The following is a 20,175-nucleotide window of genomic DNA, read 5'->3' on the forward strand; positions in this document are numbered from 1 at the left end:
GCTCTTTTGCCTGCACTTCCAGGCTACAAAAACATGGCTGACACCATTGATAATGTATTATTTACATGGGGAGAACTCTGTTTCCCAGAATCCTCTGCAGCCCCAACATATATATATCAGTAATATATTTTTTATATATTTTTTTTATATATTTATATTTATATTTAAATAATTATATACTTATTTATTTTATTAATTACTAATTTATTTATTTTTACATTTAAAAAAAATATATATATTTTATATATATATATATATATATATATATATATATATATAATTAATGAATTACTTATTTATTTTATTAATTACTAATTTATTTATTTTTACATTTAAAAAAAAAATCTTTTTTCGTTGATCCACGTGATCATAGAAATAATCAACATAGTCCGTATTAGCAGAAGTAGGCATACAAGAATATGCAGAGCATGGATACATATGTAATGAGAGCCTATATTTATTACAAGTGGCCTCCACCATCGGACAAAAGAGCTTTATCAGCTACTTTGCCCCAGGAGCAAAGAAATGGCAGAACACTAGTTTATAATCAGATAATAAATCTAAATCGTGCAGGCGATAGAAATGAGGGACTTTCAAACATAAACCTCACAAAGTCATCAAAATCAACATAGAATTCATATACATAAAATCAAAGCATTTTTATTATAATTCATATTAAAACCCCCCCCCCCCCAAAATATTGGATCATAGAGTTGTATATATGAGAAAACTCAAAACCATCCCATTACGATATCAGTCATGAGTAGTCTACGCGCTTCATGGGTACTCCGCTTCCTCAGGACTAAGGATGTGCTCTCATATACCTGTAGATTCTCACAGTAGTATCAGTCCATCTATAAAGATGAGTGTATATGTGTCAGAAACCATGAATCAGACCGAGACAGAAGTACAGTTAAATCACACTTGTTTAATAATAATAATAATTAAAAGAAAAACAGAGTAAGCGTATTCAAAACATAGCCAGAGTTCAGGAACCGGATCGGATAGTCAGCCAAGCCAAATGTCAGAGAGACAAAGAAGAACGTGTAGAACAGCAAGCGGGATCAGGAGCCAGAAGGGACGTCAGCCAAGCAGGTCTTCAACAGGAACGCAGGAGAAAGTCTCTGTGATGTTGACCAAGGCGAAGGCAGAGAGCAACTGAGCTGGAAGGCTTAAGTAGGCAGAACTGACGAGCAGGATCATCAACAGGTGAATCACTGTGGAGCTGGCAAATAGCAGACAGCTGAGTGGCCAGCTCAGAAAAGGAAGGGCTGAACCCAGCCCTGACAATATGACCGAATAAATACGAGGAGTCATTCTAAAGCCTCGTGCACACGATCGGACTTCCATCGGACAAATATGTGGATTTGAACTTGTTCTGCATACAGACGGCAGAACTTTTAAGTCCGACGGATTTGTGTACACACGATTGGATAATCTGATAGAACACATTTGTTGTCGGACAATTTGAGAGCATGGCCATCCAACATTTGTTCGATGGAGCATACAGACGGTCAGATTATCCAAAAAACATGTCCATCACGCAATTGTTGTCGGAATATCCGATCGTGTGTACAGGCCTTAACATAACGAAAATGACGAAACAAAATGATATAATAAACAAAAGAATCCAAAACTACACTGAACAAATTTTTCCATCGTGCACATCTCTACTTGACCATCTCTTTTTTGGAGCTGTTTCCTAGTTTGTCCAAGCCACTTCTTCACTTCTAAATCAGGGGCTTGGAGAAGCTACAAAACGCCTTGAATTGAATTAATTAAATGTGACTACCACTAGATATTCTGTCAGATTGTTCAGCAGATACTTGACCATCCCTTTGTTTAGAAAACCTACAACCTTCTCCAAAGGTCAAGTTCCAATTAGTCACCCCCGTAGTGTTGCTGATGAAGAACAAACAATTGTAACCAGTGGTAACTGTACATATAAAACACAAGTCCATGCTATGGTTCACCAATGAGACCTTTATTTTAAGAATGGCTTGAGGTGTCCTAGGAATAAAGGACAGTCTCTTGTCCATGTTGGACATTTTCCCTCCATTTCTGTCTGGGTGACACAACTACAAGAGAGAGGACATTCTCCTCAGTGGGAAAACAGGGAAGGGCAGAAAGTTAGAGTTTAAATTATTTGGGTGGGCCAACCTTTCAAACTGCCTAATTTTGATCACACAATTGTTCTACATGTCGATTCAAGCTATGAAACACCAAGGTTTTACTGCGAACTCGGGGGGTGTGCGTTCGCTGGTGGAAAATTAGTTTCGCTTTTTGGGCAAAACATTTCCAGCAATCTGGGCAGGAAAAAGGCTTTTCGCCAGTGTGAACTCTTAAATGCTTATCACGATTTGCTTTACTGGAGAAGCACCTGCCGCACTCTGAACATGGAAAGGGCTTCTCGCCGGTGTGGACCCTATGGTGTGTTTTGAGTTGCGACTTAAGGCTGAATGACTTTCCGCACTCAGTACATGAGAAGGGCTTTTCTCCGGTGTGTGTTCTCTCGTGTCCGACAAGTTCTTGTTTTTTTATGAAGGTCCTCTTGCACTCATAACACGAAAAGGGCTTGTGCTCTAAGTGAACTCTTTGATAGGCGGTGAGTTGGGATTTCTGGGTGAAAGACTTTCCACACTCGGAACACGAGAAGGGCTTTTCACCAGTGTGAATTCTCTGGTGTGCAACCAGGTCACAGTTTTTTATGTATCGTTTTTTGCAGTCTGGGCAAGAATAGATTTTTTTACCAGCATGGTCCCTCTGATGGACATAGAGTTGGTATTTTCTATTGAAACCTTTCCCACATACAGAGCATGGAAACAGAAACTCAGCTTTATGATTTCTTGGGTTCTGGTCAGGTGCTTGAGAACGTTGTACCATAGTATTTTCTTCTTTTCTTCTAGTACTGGGAGGGTTCTGTTTCGGCAGTCCCTCCGAGGAAGTTGGGTCCGTGTCGGCTTCGGTTGCTCGGACCACAGTACCTCAGTCCCCGTCTGGAGCCTAACGCCCGGAGGATCAGGGTTTGGGTCCCTCTTCACAGGAAGACCACTTGACGTTGCACCCGTCTGCACGTTTTTGTGAACACTCTTTATGTGTGTGCACATTTTTTCTGCACCAGGTGGAGTTTTTGGGTGTGTTCACATGCCATAGGCTTTTCAAAAAAAAAAAAAAAAAATTCACTTTGAGGGGAGCAGCTCATTGTTTATTTAGAGTCCAAGCGGGGGATCTCTTTTTATTTCTACTGTATTTGGACCAGAACATTTCTGAGATCCAGAGCCACACCTGAACCAAGCCCTCCTTTGATACAAAAGGCTTTTTATTAGTGGGACACAGCATGGATCCTGCAGTGGGCATGTCTGGGAATTCCTTCCTACCTCACAAGTCAGGGTTCTCAGATCTTATCACTGCTGGGTAAAAAGCAGGGGGACTGGTGCACTACAAAAATTCCTTGTAAGATCACACCAAAACAATTCAAATGAAAATATCCCATTTGGGTGGGCTGACTCCTTCAAATGGCCTCATCTTTACACTTTTTTCCGTGTCTTCATTTTCCTCCCCCCTTCCCCTCCCCTTTGGGGAAGCACCACGTTCCGGCCCCTTAAGGAGTTAATACTTCACTCCTTTACCCCCAGCATCTTAGAGCGCACATCCGATCATTATTTGGCATCTACCTTGTTTGTATATACATTCAAATCCTCAGAATTATGATATTTATCATTCTGATTGCAGGCTTGCTTTTTCTTATTTTTGCACGCACTTCCCTCTCCTCTCCCCTGTGGTGGTCCAATCCATCACAGGTTCCCTGTGGGGGTGACCCCCTGTCGTGTGGAGCAAGGCCCCTCGGTGTGGATGCACATTTGTGTTATCTGAGTCTCGGACTATCCCTGGGAGAATTTGTCGGATACCCCCATTTCATGACTAGTGTAGTTTCAATGTGCAACCTTCCCAATATCACCCCCATTATACCTTTCCCCTTTTAACCCCACTTTTCCACCCCATGACCTTCTTGACCCAGTAACGAGACCGACACAGTAAATTGGAGTAAAATTGGCCACAACAGCCATTTTATTTTATAACCAAAATTAAATATTTAACCAAATTTTAGATAATAAAGTTGGAATTGTTGGAAATTCCTATTATTAACAACATTTTCCCAAACACTTTTATTACATTAACACCAGTCCCAATTGGTCCCTGATGGTAACCCCCCATTAACCTTTTCCTTCACCACCACACTGCGGTACCATTACTATACCAAGGCCTCCAGCCGACTCCAGCTCGGAGACACCCCTTTTTAACCCGCAGTGCACCGTAACCGTATTACAGTGGACACCGTTCCACTGCAATAACCCCATAAAGGGCCCATCCCACGATGAGCCCCCCAACCATTTCCATTCCATCAGTTAACTGTCACCATCAAAGACCAAGGACACCGCCCCCGCTGTCGTGACAAACCTTCCACCGACCTGAAAGAGAAGAAAACAGAGGCACAACACACAACATCCAACAAAACAAGGGAGGGTGGGTGGGAAAACCTGCCTCCCTGTGTCTCACTCGTCTGCCTGTGCACGTGGAGCTGCCCCTGCCCCCTATATATATCACTCCTCCCCTCCACAGAATAAAGACTATGGCCACTCCCCTGAGAGCACCTCCTTTCTTTTAACCTCTTGTTGCCCTGATTCCACCCAGTCATGGCCAGCCCTCCGTTATCTCCTTTTTGTCCCTGTCACTCCGGGCCTCACTGCATAGAGCAACATACAAAGACGTTCTTTACTTCTATACTAAGGTAAACAATAAACTTTATCTCCTCACACATTTTTTACATATATACCAAATTGTTTTCCTTTTTGCTCTACCCACATATCCCTTATCCCTTAAGGTTTTTCTATACGGAAGTAATAATGGGTGTTCCTAAAGGTATAACTTGTTACCATTGAAAATTTATTATATAAAGAAAATTTATGTTTTGAGATTTTAATTCATGTGTGTTCTTTTCCAGTCGCAATAAACCCTCTGAAGAAGACCGACAAGGTCGAAACGTTAGGAATTATTTATACTGCGCTACAATTATTGGCCGTATGAATGTATTATTGTGTACTGTCTATATATTATATGTAAATTGTGTCTTTGTGCCATGCCACAACTTATGCTCCAATTTGTAATCAACAATTACCCCACCTTTGAACCCCTTTTTTATACATGTGAATAAATACTTATTTTTTAACTACACTGTAATAAATTTTTTCTAATCTGAGCTGCCTAAAAACCCCATTGGGAAAATCTCTTTATCATCTTTACACAGTTGGCCCACAGGCCCACAGGCCAAACGTTTTAGTCTATAAGTGACCACCTTATGTTTTTCAGCAGTCTCAGGTGGTGTGCTTACTCTGGTGGAGAATTAGTGTCACTTTCTGCGCAAAACATTTGCCACATTCTAGACAGGAAAACTGCTTCTCGCCGGTGTGAATTCTCTTTTTTTTTTTCAATTAACATTTTTTATTTATATAAAACAGTTCGCAAGATACAGTTAAATGCAGGTAATAACAATAGCCAAAGCAGACACTTATCCAAGAATACAAATATTACCCTTGCCCTTTATGGGTAGAGGGGGAGTTGAGCTTCCGGCCCATGGGGCCCTATTCCAAAAGCTGGCTCTACCGCCAGTCATGTCAACAAACTATGCATTTCAAACCGTTTTCTATACTCTGGTGTCAACGGTGACACCGTAACAGTAGATTGTATAAGAGGAGAGAAGGGTCAAGAAAAGAAACAAGAAAAGAAAAGAGGAAAAGAGAGGGAAGAGAGATTTAGGTTACCGCATCTACCACCCCGTCCGCCCCCGGCGGGTCCTCCCGCCGGTGCCACTCACTCCAGACCTCGTCGTGGGCATCCATGCCATTACGTATCCTAGCTGTCATCCGCTCCATCAACTCCACGTCCTTGACCCTAGCGTAAAGGGCCTCTTGGGACGGGGGTGTGGATTTTTTCCAATTAAGGGCTATCAAGCATCTAGCCGCCGTTAGTACGTGCCTAAGTAGTTTTTTATATGGCTTGGCCAGGCGGGGTTGGGAGATAACTAGCAAAAATAGTTTAGGGGTTAGGGGGATTGGCGTCTCAAAGAGATGGGTAAGCAGCTGTTGTGTGGACTGCCAAAACGGGGTGATAAGGGGGCACGTCCAGTAAATGTGGAAGAGAGAGCCTCTGTCCTGATGGCATCGCCAGCATCGGTCAGAGGTGGAGGGAAATATTTTGTGGAGTATGTCCGGGGTTTGGTAAAAGAAACACAGAATTTTATATGAGTTTTCTTTATACAAGGTGCATAGGGACGATTTAGCAGCCTGCCTCCAGACGGCCTGCCAGGCCTCCATCGGCAGTGACTCCCCCAGCTCTCTCTCCCACTTCAGCATATATACATGCTTCCCCCGCCCCTGCCAATCATATGCATTCAGTAGCCGGTGTGAATTCTCATGTGCCTATCACAGTTCCCTTTATTGGAGAAGCACTTTCCACACTCACAACAGGAAAAGGGCTTTTCACCAGTGTGAACCCTCTGGTGTGTATGGAGGAGAGATTTCTGGGTGAAAGACTTTCCACACTCGGGAACACGAGAAGGGCTTCTCCCCAGTGTGGATTCTCTCGTGACGAATCAATCCAGTTTTGTGATTGAAGGACTTCTCACATTTGGAACAGGAAAAGGGCTTCTCTCCGGTGTGTATTCTCTGATGTGCATAAAGTAGCGATGTGTTGGTGAAAGACTTTCCGCACTGAGAACACGAGAAGGGCCTTTCCCCGGTGTGGATTCTCTCATGTCGAATGAGTTCTGCTTTCGTTATAAAGGACTTCTCACACTCGGAACATGGAAAGGGCTTCTTCTCGCCGGTGTGGACTCTTTGGTGTATTCAGAGTTGGGATTGGAAGGTGAAAGATTTTTCGCACTCAGAACACGAGAAAGGCTTTTCCCCGGTGTGGATTCTCTGGTGTCGCACTAGTTGTGATTTCTTTACAAAGGACTTCTCGCATGCGGAACATGAAAAGGGTTTTTCACTGGTGTGCATTCTCTGATGTAAAACAAGGTCTTGTTCTTTGATAAATGACTTTTCACAATCTTGGAAAGTACATGGAAGTAACTTATTATCTCTATGTGTAATGTTAACATTATTAGAAGTCATTTCTTTAGGATTAGAAGGATCTGGTGACCCATCTGCGTTGTGAAAGCTAGGTTGGATGTTTGAGATAATAGTATTTGATTTGTCAATTGAATCCTCAGAATTAAACAGTTCCGTTGTTATAACCATATGATCAAGTCTGTGATGCATGTATTGGGTAAAAATGCTTACTCCTGGAGAACAACGTTCAATGTCATTATTTTCCTCATTTAGATTTGGAGGTGAAATATGATGTCCCTCTGGGGTATTCCATCCACTGTGTCTACCTGTTGGAAAAGGTTATTTTTTAATAATAGCAACAACATGTTGATTACAGCATGTACAGTATATTATAGCATGCCAGTTCAGGATCTCCATACATTAGAGACCTTCCCTTGGCAAGGAATAAAAATGGCCCTATCTTCACCTCATTTGTTGGATTATGGCATTATAATTAAGAAAATGAGATGGTTCTTTCATATGATGTAGAGTATCTCCTCCTTATTTGTTGGGAACATGACATTATATTGAGGAATGGAGATGGACCTTTTATATGGTGTACAGTATCTCCTCCTCATTTGTTGGGAACATGACGTTATATTGAGGAATGGAGATGGACCTTTCATATGATGTACAGTATCTCCTCCTCATTTGTTGGGAGCATGACGTTATATTGAGGAATGGAGATGGACCTTTCATATGGTGTACAGTATCTCCTCCTTATTTGTTGGGAACATGACGTTATATTGAGATGGACCTTTCATATGGTGTACAGCAGGGGTGGCCAACCAGTGTCCCGGGGTCCTCTGATGTGGCCAATGACCTCCTGCTCTGGAATGGTGGGTTGGCAAGATGAGATCGCAGTTTGCCGAACCCGCCATACCGCAGCATCAGTGTTGTTATTGAAGCTGGTAATGGAGGAAGAAAGCAGCTGTGGAGCAAAACTCCATAAGCCGATGCATCCTCTACAGCGCCAGCTTTTGCCACAGGCGGAGTCTATGGCAAAGTTCAGCTAACCCACAGGATAGACACAGGTGCACTACGCTGCACCCGCGGTGTGGGTAAACCGCAACACATCAGTGTAAAAAGCATTTTTAGGCCCTTTTCACAAGATTAGCCTGACCAAATGGGATCCTCAATTCACCTCTATAGAGCGACAGATGTCTATTTATGCCCGCCTACCTCCAATCCAAAAAACAGAAGGGAATTCGTCCCCTTCCATCTGGGCAGATCGGAGGGCCCATAGAGTAGCCGAGACCTGTCATCCGCCTGCTCCGCTCATTGTGGCCTACGACTGGTTACCAAGTTGCTTAAGTGGCTCTCGCTCTTCAAAGGGTTGGACACCCCTGCTGTACACTATCTCCGCCTCATTTGTTGGGAACATGACGTTATATTGAGGAATGGAGATGGACCTTTCATATGGTGTACAGTATCTCCTCCTCATTTGTTGGGAAAAAAACATATTGAGGAAATGAGATGGACCTTCATTTACTGCTTTTGTTGGGAACATGATTTTTTACTGAAGAAATGTGATGGGCCTTTTAGACGCCATATAGTAACTCCATTGCATTTGTAAGAATTGTTTTTTATGATATATATACCAATTTAGGAATTTACATTTGCGTTATAGCTTCAAGATATTCTATTAATGGATGAAACAAACTTTTTTTTATCTTTTACAAATAGTACAACCTGTGTAAAATGGCAAAGTTTGTTGAATCTTTTTTCGGTCTACTCGCATAGGTTACATTTGATGAAGGTAAATAAAAACGTGAAGTGTTGCATTTTGTGTATACAGTATAATACTTACCAGTGCTAACACCTAGAGAAGGTTCCTCTTTTGTAACTGTCACCATAACTTTAGCTTCCTTCATACACAACTGATTTTCTTTCATGTACGTCTCTTCTTCCTCTTTAACCTCAGTTTTCATATCAGTCACTTCTCTCCCCTAAAAATCACAAAATGATGGTGAGCACTATTATCCTGAGACTACATAGAGGAATATCATTATACACAGTTTAGAGTCAGGTTTGAGTCTGCCATCATTAGTTCCATCTACCTGATGATGGTGAGGGATGGTGTGGCCTTCCTGTGTGGAATCCCGGGAGTACAGAGGACGGGAACATCTCTCTGGTGGGTTCCCATTACTGGATCCATCTGTAGGAAACACACACACTGACTGAATACATTGTTTCTATGTGTTTATCCGTACTGCTCTCTCCTTTACAATAAAGTCTCCTCTTACACAGCAGCAAAAAAAGCCCCTGGAGGTGGCAAACCGATCCATGCATGTGGGCTACATGGCTTTATCTAGGCAGATGACACTTTATGACCATGCTTGCACCACCAGCCCCATTCCCTGCCATGCCAAGCTAGCTCTACTACCAAGGAACCAGGGGGGGGGGTTACAGCTGGGAAAGTGGGGGTGTAAATGTCTGACATGGAGCAAGGGGGAGGGGGCAGGCGGCATGTAACAAAAGAGGTTGAGTCTTGAATGCACAGGGAGGGAGATCACCAGGGCTCAAATTGGGTCCAGAAGAAGCTCAGAAGATGGCACCTCCACTCACTCACATGCTCCCTTCCCTACACACCAACTTCAGCACCCCATATCTACTTGTGTTACCCCCCCCCCTCTTTGCCAAACCCCACCTCTTTATTTACGTACAGCAGACAACACTCCCCCTCCACCAGATCCCCACCCAGGAGGGTGCACATACCGTAGGGTGCCAACCTGGGGTCGTTACCTTCTGCTGCTGGGTGGACCAGGGATAATGCAGTGTCGGGTCAGGGGGGGGGGGGCAGAGGAGCGGGAGCCCAGGGGTGGCCATCTTGAGGTGAGCTGCAGCATTGTTAGTGCGGGCACTAGGCTCATCACGATCCCCCCCCACCACCACCTCTCCAGGCCAGCCACGGGTGGGAGATCCCTCTCCTCTGGACTGGACTGCCTCTCTTACCTCTTCCTTTTCTTGGATCCAAGAACCGACCCTGTGGGTCCCCCGAGCTGCCCCCTATCCCTCTACGCGCTGCTACCTGTGCGACCACCTCTCCTGGGCTTCTCGGACACTTTGCTCACTAGAGCCTCACACTGGAAACTGTCACCCTCTGGCAGGTGCCTTCGGCATACCCATAGCATCATCACTGAGAACCGCATGTGATTTGTTTTGTGTGGACTCAAATCGCACCGCAAAGTATCGGTTTCGGGTTTATCGGACCATTTTCACCAGTACTCGTGAAAAATGGACATGTTGCATTTTTTGGGCAGAAAGCGTGATGATGCACTGGCACAGAGAGATAAATAGAGTTTAAAGTTCAATAAAGCTTGAAAAAAAAACAAAAAAACAATTATAGTGACATTTTTTAACATCCAGCGCACTTTCATTATGCGCACCTTAACGCATGCCTGCTGGTGGGATCCAGCCCCCCTAATCCCCGAGCCATTTGTTCTTTTATAATTTTTTTTTTTTTTTTTTTATGAATAAAAACTAGCTGTGATCAGTATTTTTTTGTACATTTTAGAAAGTTAAAGGTTACAAAATAATTGTAAACAAAAAATGTATTATTTTTTTCTTGGCAATTTGTCATTTTTTTTAAAAAAAAGTAGGAAAATTGTTTTCTTAGGCTAAAAAAAATGTATAAAAAATAAAATTAAATAAAAAAAGAACCATTTTTTTTTTCAGAATCCTCCTCGCCTCCCCGGTCAGCAGGTAGATGATCTCCAGGGTGAGCCGTAATATCCTCTCCGTCAGGTTGCTGCAGTTTTCCTCCATTGCTCCCAACTCTGTTCTATTCACTTCCTGCAACAATACTGCCCATCCCCCCTAATACTCAGCGTCGTGGGTAAAAAGGCAAGCTTTTCTGTGATTGGCTCTCCACGACCATTTTATTGTAGCCCAAGTCAGTGGATTCCATCTGCTTGTTGGGCTACAACAAAATGGCAGAGGATACCCAGTCACCAAGAGTGTGTATTTTACCCATGATGCTGAGTATTGGGGGATGGGCTGCAGGAGTGAGTGCAATAGAGTGCAAGCTTATGGGGCCAAACTGCAGCAACCTGACGGAGAGGATATTACGGCTCACCCTGGAGATCATCTACCTGCTGACCGGAGAGGTGAGGGGGATTCTGGGAATGCCAGAATTGTATTTTTTTTTATTGATGATACCTACCTGAAAAAATAACTTTCCTGCACTTTCATTTCAAAGACAATCAGCAGTAAATTTCTAGCACAATTTTTTTCTCCTTTTTTTAATTGTTATACATTTTTATTTTGTTACATTTTTTCATTGTTATTTTTTTTTATTATTTTATGATACATTTTGTTATTGTTATATTTTTATTATTAATACATCTTGTTTACATTTTTATTATTGTTACATTTTTTATTATTATTGTTACAATTTATTGATATTGTAAAGCGCTGCGTAAACTGTTGGCGCTATATAAATCCTGTATAATAATAATAATTGTTACATTTTTATGTTGTTGTGTAACTTGTTATCAGTTTTTGTATCAAACTACTTTTTTTTAATTTATTTTTTTTACCCTCAAATAAATAAAATCTTAGATATTTTGTCATTGAGGACTATTGGCTTAATGAGTTACAAGACACATTTTTACAGAATTGGTGGCTCTTTGTACTGAAATTTGGAGATTTTTTAGCAATGTGGCATTGTTTACTATTTTTAGGGATAAAACTTGATTTGAAAAAATTTCATGTATGCAAGTTCTAATTAAAAATAAATATATATGTTTTTTTTTTACCTCCCGGCTGCATTACACTCAGTGGGGCAGATTCATCAAGAGATACGACGGCGGATCAGGAGATCCCACGGTCGGAGCTATGCGACTGATTCATAAGAATCAGTTCCGCATAGATCTCCCTTAGATCCGACTGGTGTAAGTGACTTACACCAGTCGAATCTTAGGCTGCAATCTCCCGCCGGCCGCTAGGTGTCGTCGCTTTTTTTTAGGCGTCGGATATGCAAATGAGTAGAACCGCCGATTCAAGTCCGTACGCCCGCCCGTCGCTTTTTTTAACGTTGTTTGCGTTCGGCTTTTTCCGGCGGATAGTTACCCCTGCTATATGAGGGGTAGCTAATGTTAAGTATGGCCGTCGTTCCCGCGCCGAGATTCAAAATTTTTACGTCGTTTGCGTAAGTCGATCGGGAATACCGATAGCCGAAATTGACGTACCCGCCGCTAACAATGACGTCCTAGCGACGTCATTTGGAGCATGCGCACTGGGATATTTCGCCGGCGGCGCATGCGCAGTTAAATCGGCGCGGGAACGCGCCTGATTTGAATTGTACACTCCCCCTAGCCGCGGTATTTGCATTCCGCCAGGGGGAGTTACGATCCGACGGTGCTATTTTCAAGGTAAGTGCTTGATGAATCATGCACTAGCCTCGCTAAATTGCACCGGCGGATCGTAAAACACGTAGATCGAGCGGATCTAAAGATCCGCTGATCTACATGAATCTGCCCCAGTGTACCTGTTGGGGGGTGATACGATTTTGCACAGGCAGTCAAATTTCTCTTTAAATTATTTAGTAAAATCTGGATAATTGGGGAAAGGTTCAAATATTAGCACTTTTTCGTGCTGAATATTAAGCTGGGTATACAAGTGGCATTTTGAATGGAAATTCATACGAAAATTCTTAGTGCATTCAAATATTTCAAAGTAGTTCAAAATGTCATTTACACTGTTAGATATTCGTAAATGCAAGAGATTTTTCATCCTGCTCCCATCACCCCTCATTCCCACCACACCGAACCCGATCGCCCCTCATTACTACCACTGCACCTTCCACCACACCAAACCTGATCACCCCTCATTCCCACCACACCGAACCCGATCACCCCTCATTCCCACCACTGCACCTTCCACCACACCGAACCTGATCACCCCTCATTCCCACCACACCAAACCCCGATCACCCCTCATTCCTACCACTGCACCTTTCACCACACCGAACCTGATCACCCCTCATTCCCACCTCACCGAACCCGATCACCCCTCATTCCTACCACTGCACCTTTCACCACACCGAACCTGATCACCCCTCATTCCCACCACACCAAACCCCGATCACCTCTCATTCCCACCACTGCACCTTCCACCACACTGAACCCGATCACCACTACACCTTCCACCACACTAAACCTGATCACCCCTCATTCCTACCACTGCACCTTTCACCACACCGATCCTGATCACCCCTCATTCCCACCACACCAAACCCCGATCACCTCTCATTCCCACCACTGCACCTTCCACCACACTGAACCCGATCACCCCTCATTCCCACCACTGCACCTTTCACCACACCAACCATCACACTGAACCCAATCATCCCTCATTCCCACCACACCAAACCCCGATCACCCCTCATTCCCACCACTGCACCTTCCACCACACCGAACCTGATCACCCCTCATTCCCACCACACCAAACCCCGATCACCCCTCATTCCCACCACTGCACCTTCCACCACACCGAACCTGATCACCCCTCATTCCCACCACACCATACCCAGATCACCTCTCATTCCCACCACTGCACCTTCCACCACACCGAACCTGATCACCCCTCATTCCCACCACACCGAACCCGATCACCCCTCATTCCCACCACACCAAACCCGACCACCCCTCATTACTACCACTGCACCTTCCACCACACCGAACTTGATCACCCCTCATTTCCAACACTACATCTTCCACCATACCGAACCAGATCACCCCTCATTCCCAACACTACACCTTCCACCACACTAAACCTGCTCACCCCTCATTTCCACCACTGCACCTTTCACCACACCAACCACCACACTGAACCCAATCACCCCTCATTTCCAACACTACATCTTCCACCACACTGAACCCGATCACCCCTCATTACCAACACTACACCTTCTGCCACACAAAACTCGATCACCCCTCATTCCCCCCACAGCACCTCCACCACACCAACCATCACTCCAAACCCGATCACCCCTCATTCCCACCACTGCACCTTCCACCACACCGAACCTGATCACCCCTCATTCCCACCACACCGAACCCGATCACCCCTCATTCCTACCACTGCACCTTCCACCACACCAAACCTGATCACCTCTTATTCCCACCACACCGAACCCAGTTACCCCTCATTCCAACCACTGCACCTTCCACCACACCGAACCCGATCACCCCTTATTCCCACCACTACATCTTCCACCACACCGAACCCGATCACCCCTCATTTCCAACACTACACCAACCACCACACCAAACCTGATCACCTCTTATTCCCACCACTGCACCTTCCACCTGATCACCCCTCATTCCCACCACTGCACCTTCCACCACACCGAACCCGATCACCCCTCATTCCCACCACACCGAACCCCGATCACCCCTCATTCCCACCACTGCACCTTCCACCACACCGCACCCGATCACCCCTCATTCCCACCACTGCACCTTTGCACCCCATTTCTGGAATAAATCACATGCGATTATTTGCAGTGTGATTTGAGCCAATTCATTTTATATGGGTTTACATCGCACTGCAAAGGTATCAATACTCAGTATCGCCGAGTACTTGCCTGAAAGTATTGGTACTCGTAGTCACCAGTAAAAATCCGGTATCGATGCAACCCTAATAAAAATATATGAGCGAAAGTGTGGTCCTTTTTTAAATAAGCCTCATCTGGAGATGCCCTGCAGACATTAGTTGGTAAAACTGCCACTTTAGGAGACTTTTTGTCCATAAATGCTGAATAGCAGTTGGACCTGCACATCCCGAGATATATTTTGACCAAACTTGGGCTATGGGAGAAGGAAAGGACAGATGGCATCCAATGATCTACTGGACCAGATGATCAAACTTTACTGACTGCTTCTCCAATGGTCTACTCTACTGGATGAGGTGGTCTAAAGCCACCCACAGACCTCTTATAAGGTTATTTTTATGGTGACAGACATATAACTTCTCTGTAGGCTTTTTTTTTTTTTTTTTGGTACAGAGGACAAATCGGTACAGCTTATCTGACAAGCTTGACATTACTAAAAACGCTGCAAATCTGCTCTAATGCCACGTACACACGATTGAAAATTCCACAAGAAAACCGTGGATTTTTTCTGACGGAATGTTGGGCTCAAACTTGTGTTGCATACACACGGTCAGACAAATCTTGTCGGAAATTCCGACCGTCAAGAACGCAGGCAGTTCGGCTCTTCTGCTTGATTCTGAGCATGCATGTTTTTTTGAGCGTCGGAGTTGCATACAGACGAGCGTATTTTCCGATTAGAAACTTTTTCGTCTGAAAAAATGAGACCTGCTCTCAATCTTTTGTTGGCGGAAACTCCGACAGAAAAAGTCAGATGGAGCATACACACGGTCGGAATTTCCGTCAAAAAGCTCACATCGAACTTTTCTTGTCGGAATTTCCGAACGGCATAAGCCAAAACTTTGAGACTCAGGCCTCGTACACACGACCGAGGAACTCGTCTGAAAAGACGTATCGTTTTCCTCGACGAGTTCCTTGTTAGGCTTGTTGAGAAACTTGACAAGCTTTCTTTGCATACACACTGTCAAGACCAAATCTCCTTGTTCTCAAACGCAGTGACGTACAACACATACAACGGCAGGGGAAGTTCGATTCCTCTGGCACAACCCTTGGGGCTGCTTTTGCTAATCTCATGTTACTGCGTGTTAAGTAAAAGTTTGGTAAGAAGGTTGCGCTCCCGTGTCATACTTTATTCTGAGCATGCGCGGGTTTCTAAGCATACACACAATCGTGTTTCTCGTCGAAAACCAGCCCGACGAGGAAATTGAGACTTGTTCTCTTTTTTCCCCGTCGACTTCCTCGACAGTCTCCTCGATGAAATACACACGACCGGTTTCCTCTGCAAAAAAAGCTCTCCCACCAAGTTTCTTGATGGATTCTGTCGAGGAAAACGGTCGTGTGTACGAGGCCTCAGAGTTGCAGGACACATATTTCTCACATCTTCTATATCTAGATCTATTTAACTAGCCGGCCCATATAACCCCTATATAGCATTAACCATCATACAGTGCCCAGTCCAAGGCTAACATCAGGACTTTTCCCAAGCTTGAGAGATTCCTCCTCGTGACCACACACCACCACCCCATAAAGAGAACCCAACTAGGCCCTAACCGACATGGATAAAAGCAAAGAGTAGCAACTTCTTTAGTTGGAAATATATATACAAATTTCTAATCTACCTCCACAGGATAACATTGTTGCAAAAAAGACATCAGGAGATGGACAGATTTTCACTTTGGTTCCCTATATTCCTTACTGCTTCCAGAGAGAAATAATGACAAATTTTAGAAGCCACCTCCAAGATGACTGAGCTGCTTGACGGGAGAGGTGAGCACTGCTGGGAATTATGTGATATTATTAAGTAGCAGACAAGTGATAGTAAATGTATCATTGTGTGTGTGTCAGTTTCCTATAAGGTGTCCAGGATGTCTCCATGAGGAATGGAGGTACAAGGATGTCATAAATGGAGGACAACCAGGCTGTTACATCACCGGGTAAGAGGAGACTTTATTATAACGGAGAAAGCAGTACGGAGGGTCCACCTAGATCCCCCATCATCTGATAAACACATAGAAACAATGGGCCGGATTCACAGACAGCTTAAGCCGACGTATCAATTGATACGCCGCGTAAGTTCTAGGAGCACCGTCGTATCTATGCGCCGTATTCAGGAAACAAGATACGCCTGAATTTGGCTTAATACGACCAACGTAAGTCTCCTACGCCGTCGTATCTTGGGTGCATATTTACGCTGGCCGCTAGGGCGCTTCTGTTGATTTACGCGTCGAATATGTAAATGACCTAGATACGGCGATTCACGAACGAACTTGCGCCTGTCGCAGTAAGCTACGCCGTTTACGTAAGGTGTACGTCCGGCGTAAAGTTATCTCCCACCTAAAGCAGGGGTAAGTCATGTTAAGGTATGGGCGCGGGAACAGCGTCGTATTTTACGTAAGTCGTACGTGAATAGGGGTTTGGGCGAGGTTACGTCACGTCGTACGCATTGAGCCGTCGTATCTTAGGAAGGATATGCGACGTGATTCTGAGCATGCGCAGTTCGTACGGCAATGCATTTACATGGGGTCACGACTCATTTTAATACAACACGCCCACTACCTGCCTACTTTGAATTAGGCGGGCTTATGCCGGCCTATTTACGTTACGCTGGCATAAATATGGGAGCAAGTGCTTTGTGAATACTCAGCTTGCCATCTCAATGTTACGATTGCGTAGCGCATATGATATGCGCTACGCCGGCTCAAAGATGCGCCGATGTACCTGAATCTGGCCCAATGTATTCAGTCAGTGTGGTGTTTTCTACAGATGGAATCCAGTAATGGGAACCCACCAGAAGGATTCCCCGTCCTCTGTATTCCCAGTCTCAACACAGGAAGATCACACCATCCCCCACCATGACCAGGTAGAAGATTTACAGTCATTGGTAGTTACACTATACACTGTACATAAATGGCATTTTTACTATTATATTTTACATTTACTTTCAGAGTGGAAATATTAGCAATATTCCTATTAAAGAAGAGATAAAAGAAGAAGAACGATGGTGGTAGTGGAGAAGTGGGACTATTTAGAAGGAAAGACGGATGTGATGGTGGAGAATCAGCCATGTCACAAATCACCGGGTAAGAGGAGACTTTATTGTAAAGGAGAGAGCAGTAACGGAGGGTCCACCTAGATCCCCCATCATCTGATAAACACATAGAAACAATGTATTCAGTCAGTGTGTGTGTGTGTGGTGTGTTTCCTACAGATGGATCCATTTATGAGAACCTACGAGAGGGAGGTCCACCAGAGGGAGGGTCCACCAGAGGGAGGTCCACCAGAGGGAGGTCCACCAGAGGGAGGTCCACCAGAGGGAGGTCCACCAGAGGGGAGGTCCTGCAGAGAGATGTCCAAGTCTTCAATGTTCTCAGGTTTCCACACAAGATGACACAGCATCCCTCACCATGATCAGGTAGAATATTACAAATTATTCATAGTTACATTATGACCTGTACGTTGGCTTAATTTCTTCTTTTTTACATTTTACTTTTAGAGTGGAAATATGAGCAATATTTCTATTAAAAAAGAGATCAAAGAAGAAGAAGAAGAGAAGGAGGGTGTTACAGAGGAGCTGAACTGTTAGAAGGACACAAGGACGTCATGATGGAGAATCGGCCGCCCTTCTTATCACCGGGTAAGAGGAGACTTTATTGTAAAGGCGAGAGCATATGGAGGTCCCACCTAGATATCTGATAAGCACATAGGGGTTAATTTACTGAACCTAGGGAGTATTCAATCTGGTTTAGCTCTCAAAAACCAATCTGCTTACAGTTTTTTTTTTGTCAAAGCTTAATTGAACAAGCTGAAGTTAGAATCTGATTGGCTACCATTGCACAGTTGCACCAGATTTTGCGCTCTCCAGTTTTAGTAAATCAATGCCATAGAACCAATGGGAGGAATTAACAAAGACTGACGCACAATAAAAAATTTGCAAAGTTTGATATTGCCTGCTTAAAGCGGTTAGTACACACCGCGGGAGACTCTCAATTCGGCAAGGTCCCGCGGCTGCCGGTCCTTTAGGTCGAGAATCACTCGCTGCGCAAGCGGCGCATTGCGGGGGGAATATCTCCTAAACCGTACAGGTTTAGGAGATATTCTTTATACCTACAGGTAAGCCTTATTATAGGCTTACCTGTAGGTAAAACTCATAAAGTGTGGTTTAACAACCACTTTATAACTAGTGCTTTCCTACAACAAATAACAAGTTGCACATACCATTTCTTTAATTTGTCCCATGGTGGTGGTTTCCCCAGATTCGAGCATAGATACTGCGACATGCGCCAATGGTTTGGTGCAAATCTGAGAAGCTCTTCCACTGGGATCATCATAGGTTTCCTCCTTCAGACCTTCCTGGTTTTCTGCACCCTGCTAGCTGTCCATACACATCCGCTATCCTCTCATTGCTGCAGTGCCGATGTCCAGGTCCACCCGTCCTCATAACAGTATTCATACCACTCTGGTAATGTGGTATATTTGGAACTATTACCGTATATACTCGAGTGTAAGCCGAGGCACCTCAAAAAGCTGGGAAAATTATTGACTCGAGTATAAAGCCTAGGGTGAGAATGTAGCGGCTACTGTAAGCGGAAATGAGGGTCCACAATGCCCATTTGCATGCCTCACTGTGCCCATACTCATGTTGCCCCATCCTCACTGAGCCCGAGTCAGTTGCACCTGAAATTGACAGGGCTGCAGGCGTCCAATCATTGTTTAAAACTCATGGTCCTCCTCTTTCTGTGATATGGCGTTTCTCAGCAACACAGTTCCGCCTATCACGGACGTTCTCTCATCCTCGGACTCAGTTTCCCAGCAGACACTGTGTTCAGTGTTCCACCAATCACGTCGTCCTCTTGTCCGAAGATGAAAAAAGACGACCGTGATTGGCAGAACACTGAACACCGTATCTGCTGGGAAACTGAGTCCGAGGATGAGAGAACGTTTCGTGATAGGCAGAACTGTGGGCTGCTGAGAAACGCCTATCAAGGAAGGGACCAGGAGGAGACCACAACTTTTAAACAATGGACGCCCTGCAGCCTGTCAATTTCAGGTACACTGACTCAAGTATAAGTCGAGGGGGGTATTTTCAGTCTTAAAAAACTGGCTGAAAAACTCGGCTTATATACTCGAGTATATCGGTAATTTAGAACATTGGCAACAGGTGCATCATTAATTTAGTGCACACGAAGAGGCATTATTAGAAGCTGTCACATAGCTCTTCTAAAGTGGTTTGCAACGCCACATAAAACTTGTTTTATAGCATTGCTAAACTATTACAATATTGACATAGTAAATTCATCCAATAATTACACCACAAAGCTGATGTATTTCCTTTCGTTAGTTCTTCAAAATGTATTCAGTCAGTGTGTGTGTTTTCTACAGATGGATCCAGTAATGGGAACCCACCAGAGAGAT

The 20,175-nt window shown here is 44.2% G+C and overlaps 1 protein-coding gene and 1 long non-coding RNA gene across 2 annotated transcripts; one reads left to right on the plus strand and one right to left on the minus strand.

The window, feature by feature from the left end:
- Positions 1–5,493: 5,493 nt before the first annotated feature.
- Positions 5,494–9,242, minus strand: LOC120909433 (zinc finger protein 182-like). Its single transcript, XM_040321205.1, has 3 exons — positions 9,209–9,242; positions 8,959–9,097; positions 5,494–7,435 (listed from the first exon to the last, which is right to left on the minus strand). The coding sequence occupies exons 2-3, from the start codon at positions 9,077–9,079 to the stop codon at positions 6,903–6,905; spliced, it is 654 nt and encodes a 217-aa protein (XP_040177139.1). The 5' UTR covers positions 9,080–9,097; positions 9,209–9,242; the 3' UTR covers positions 5,494–6,902.
- An 8,341-nt stretch (positions 9,243–17,583) lies between these two features.
- On the plus strand, positions 17,584–20,169 carry LOC120909435. The gene is made up of 5 exons (XR_005741264.1): positions 17,584–17,623; positions 17,709–17,843; positions 17,972–18,175; positions 18,257–18,397; positions 20,143–20,169. It is a non-coding gene; the product is annotated as an uncharacterized LOC120909435 (long non-coding RNA).
- The last annotated feature ends 6 nt before the right edge of the window (positions 20,170–20,175 follow it).

This window comes from Rana temporaria, chromosome 8 (assembly GCF_905171775.1).
Source record: "Rana temporaria chromosome 8, aRanTem1.1, whole genome shotgun sequence".
NCBI classification, from domain to species: Eukaryota; Metazoa; Chordata; class Amphibia; order Anura; family Ranidae; genus Rana; species Rana temporaria.

What these genes read in the sequence shown, in the direction of transcription:
- LOC120909433 (XM_040321205.1), bottom strand. Translation starts at nt 9,079, where the DNA reads ATGAAAACTGAGGTTAAAGAGGAAGAAGAGACGTACATGAAAGAAAAT. An exon ending in TTCTCTAGGTGTTAGCACTG is followed by an intron (nt 7,436 to 8,958) that starts GTAAGTATTATA and finishes CTTTTCCAACAG; the next exon opens with GTAGACACAGTGGATGGAAT.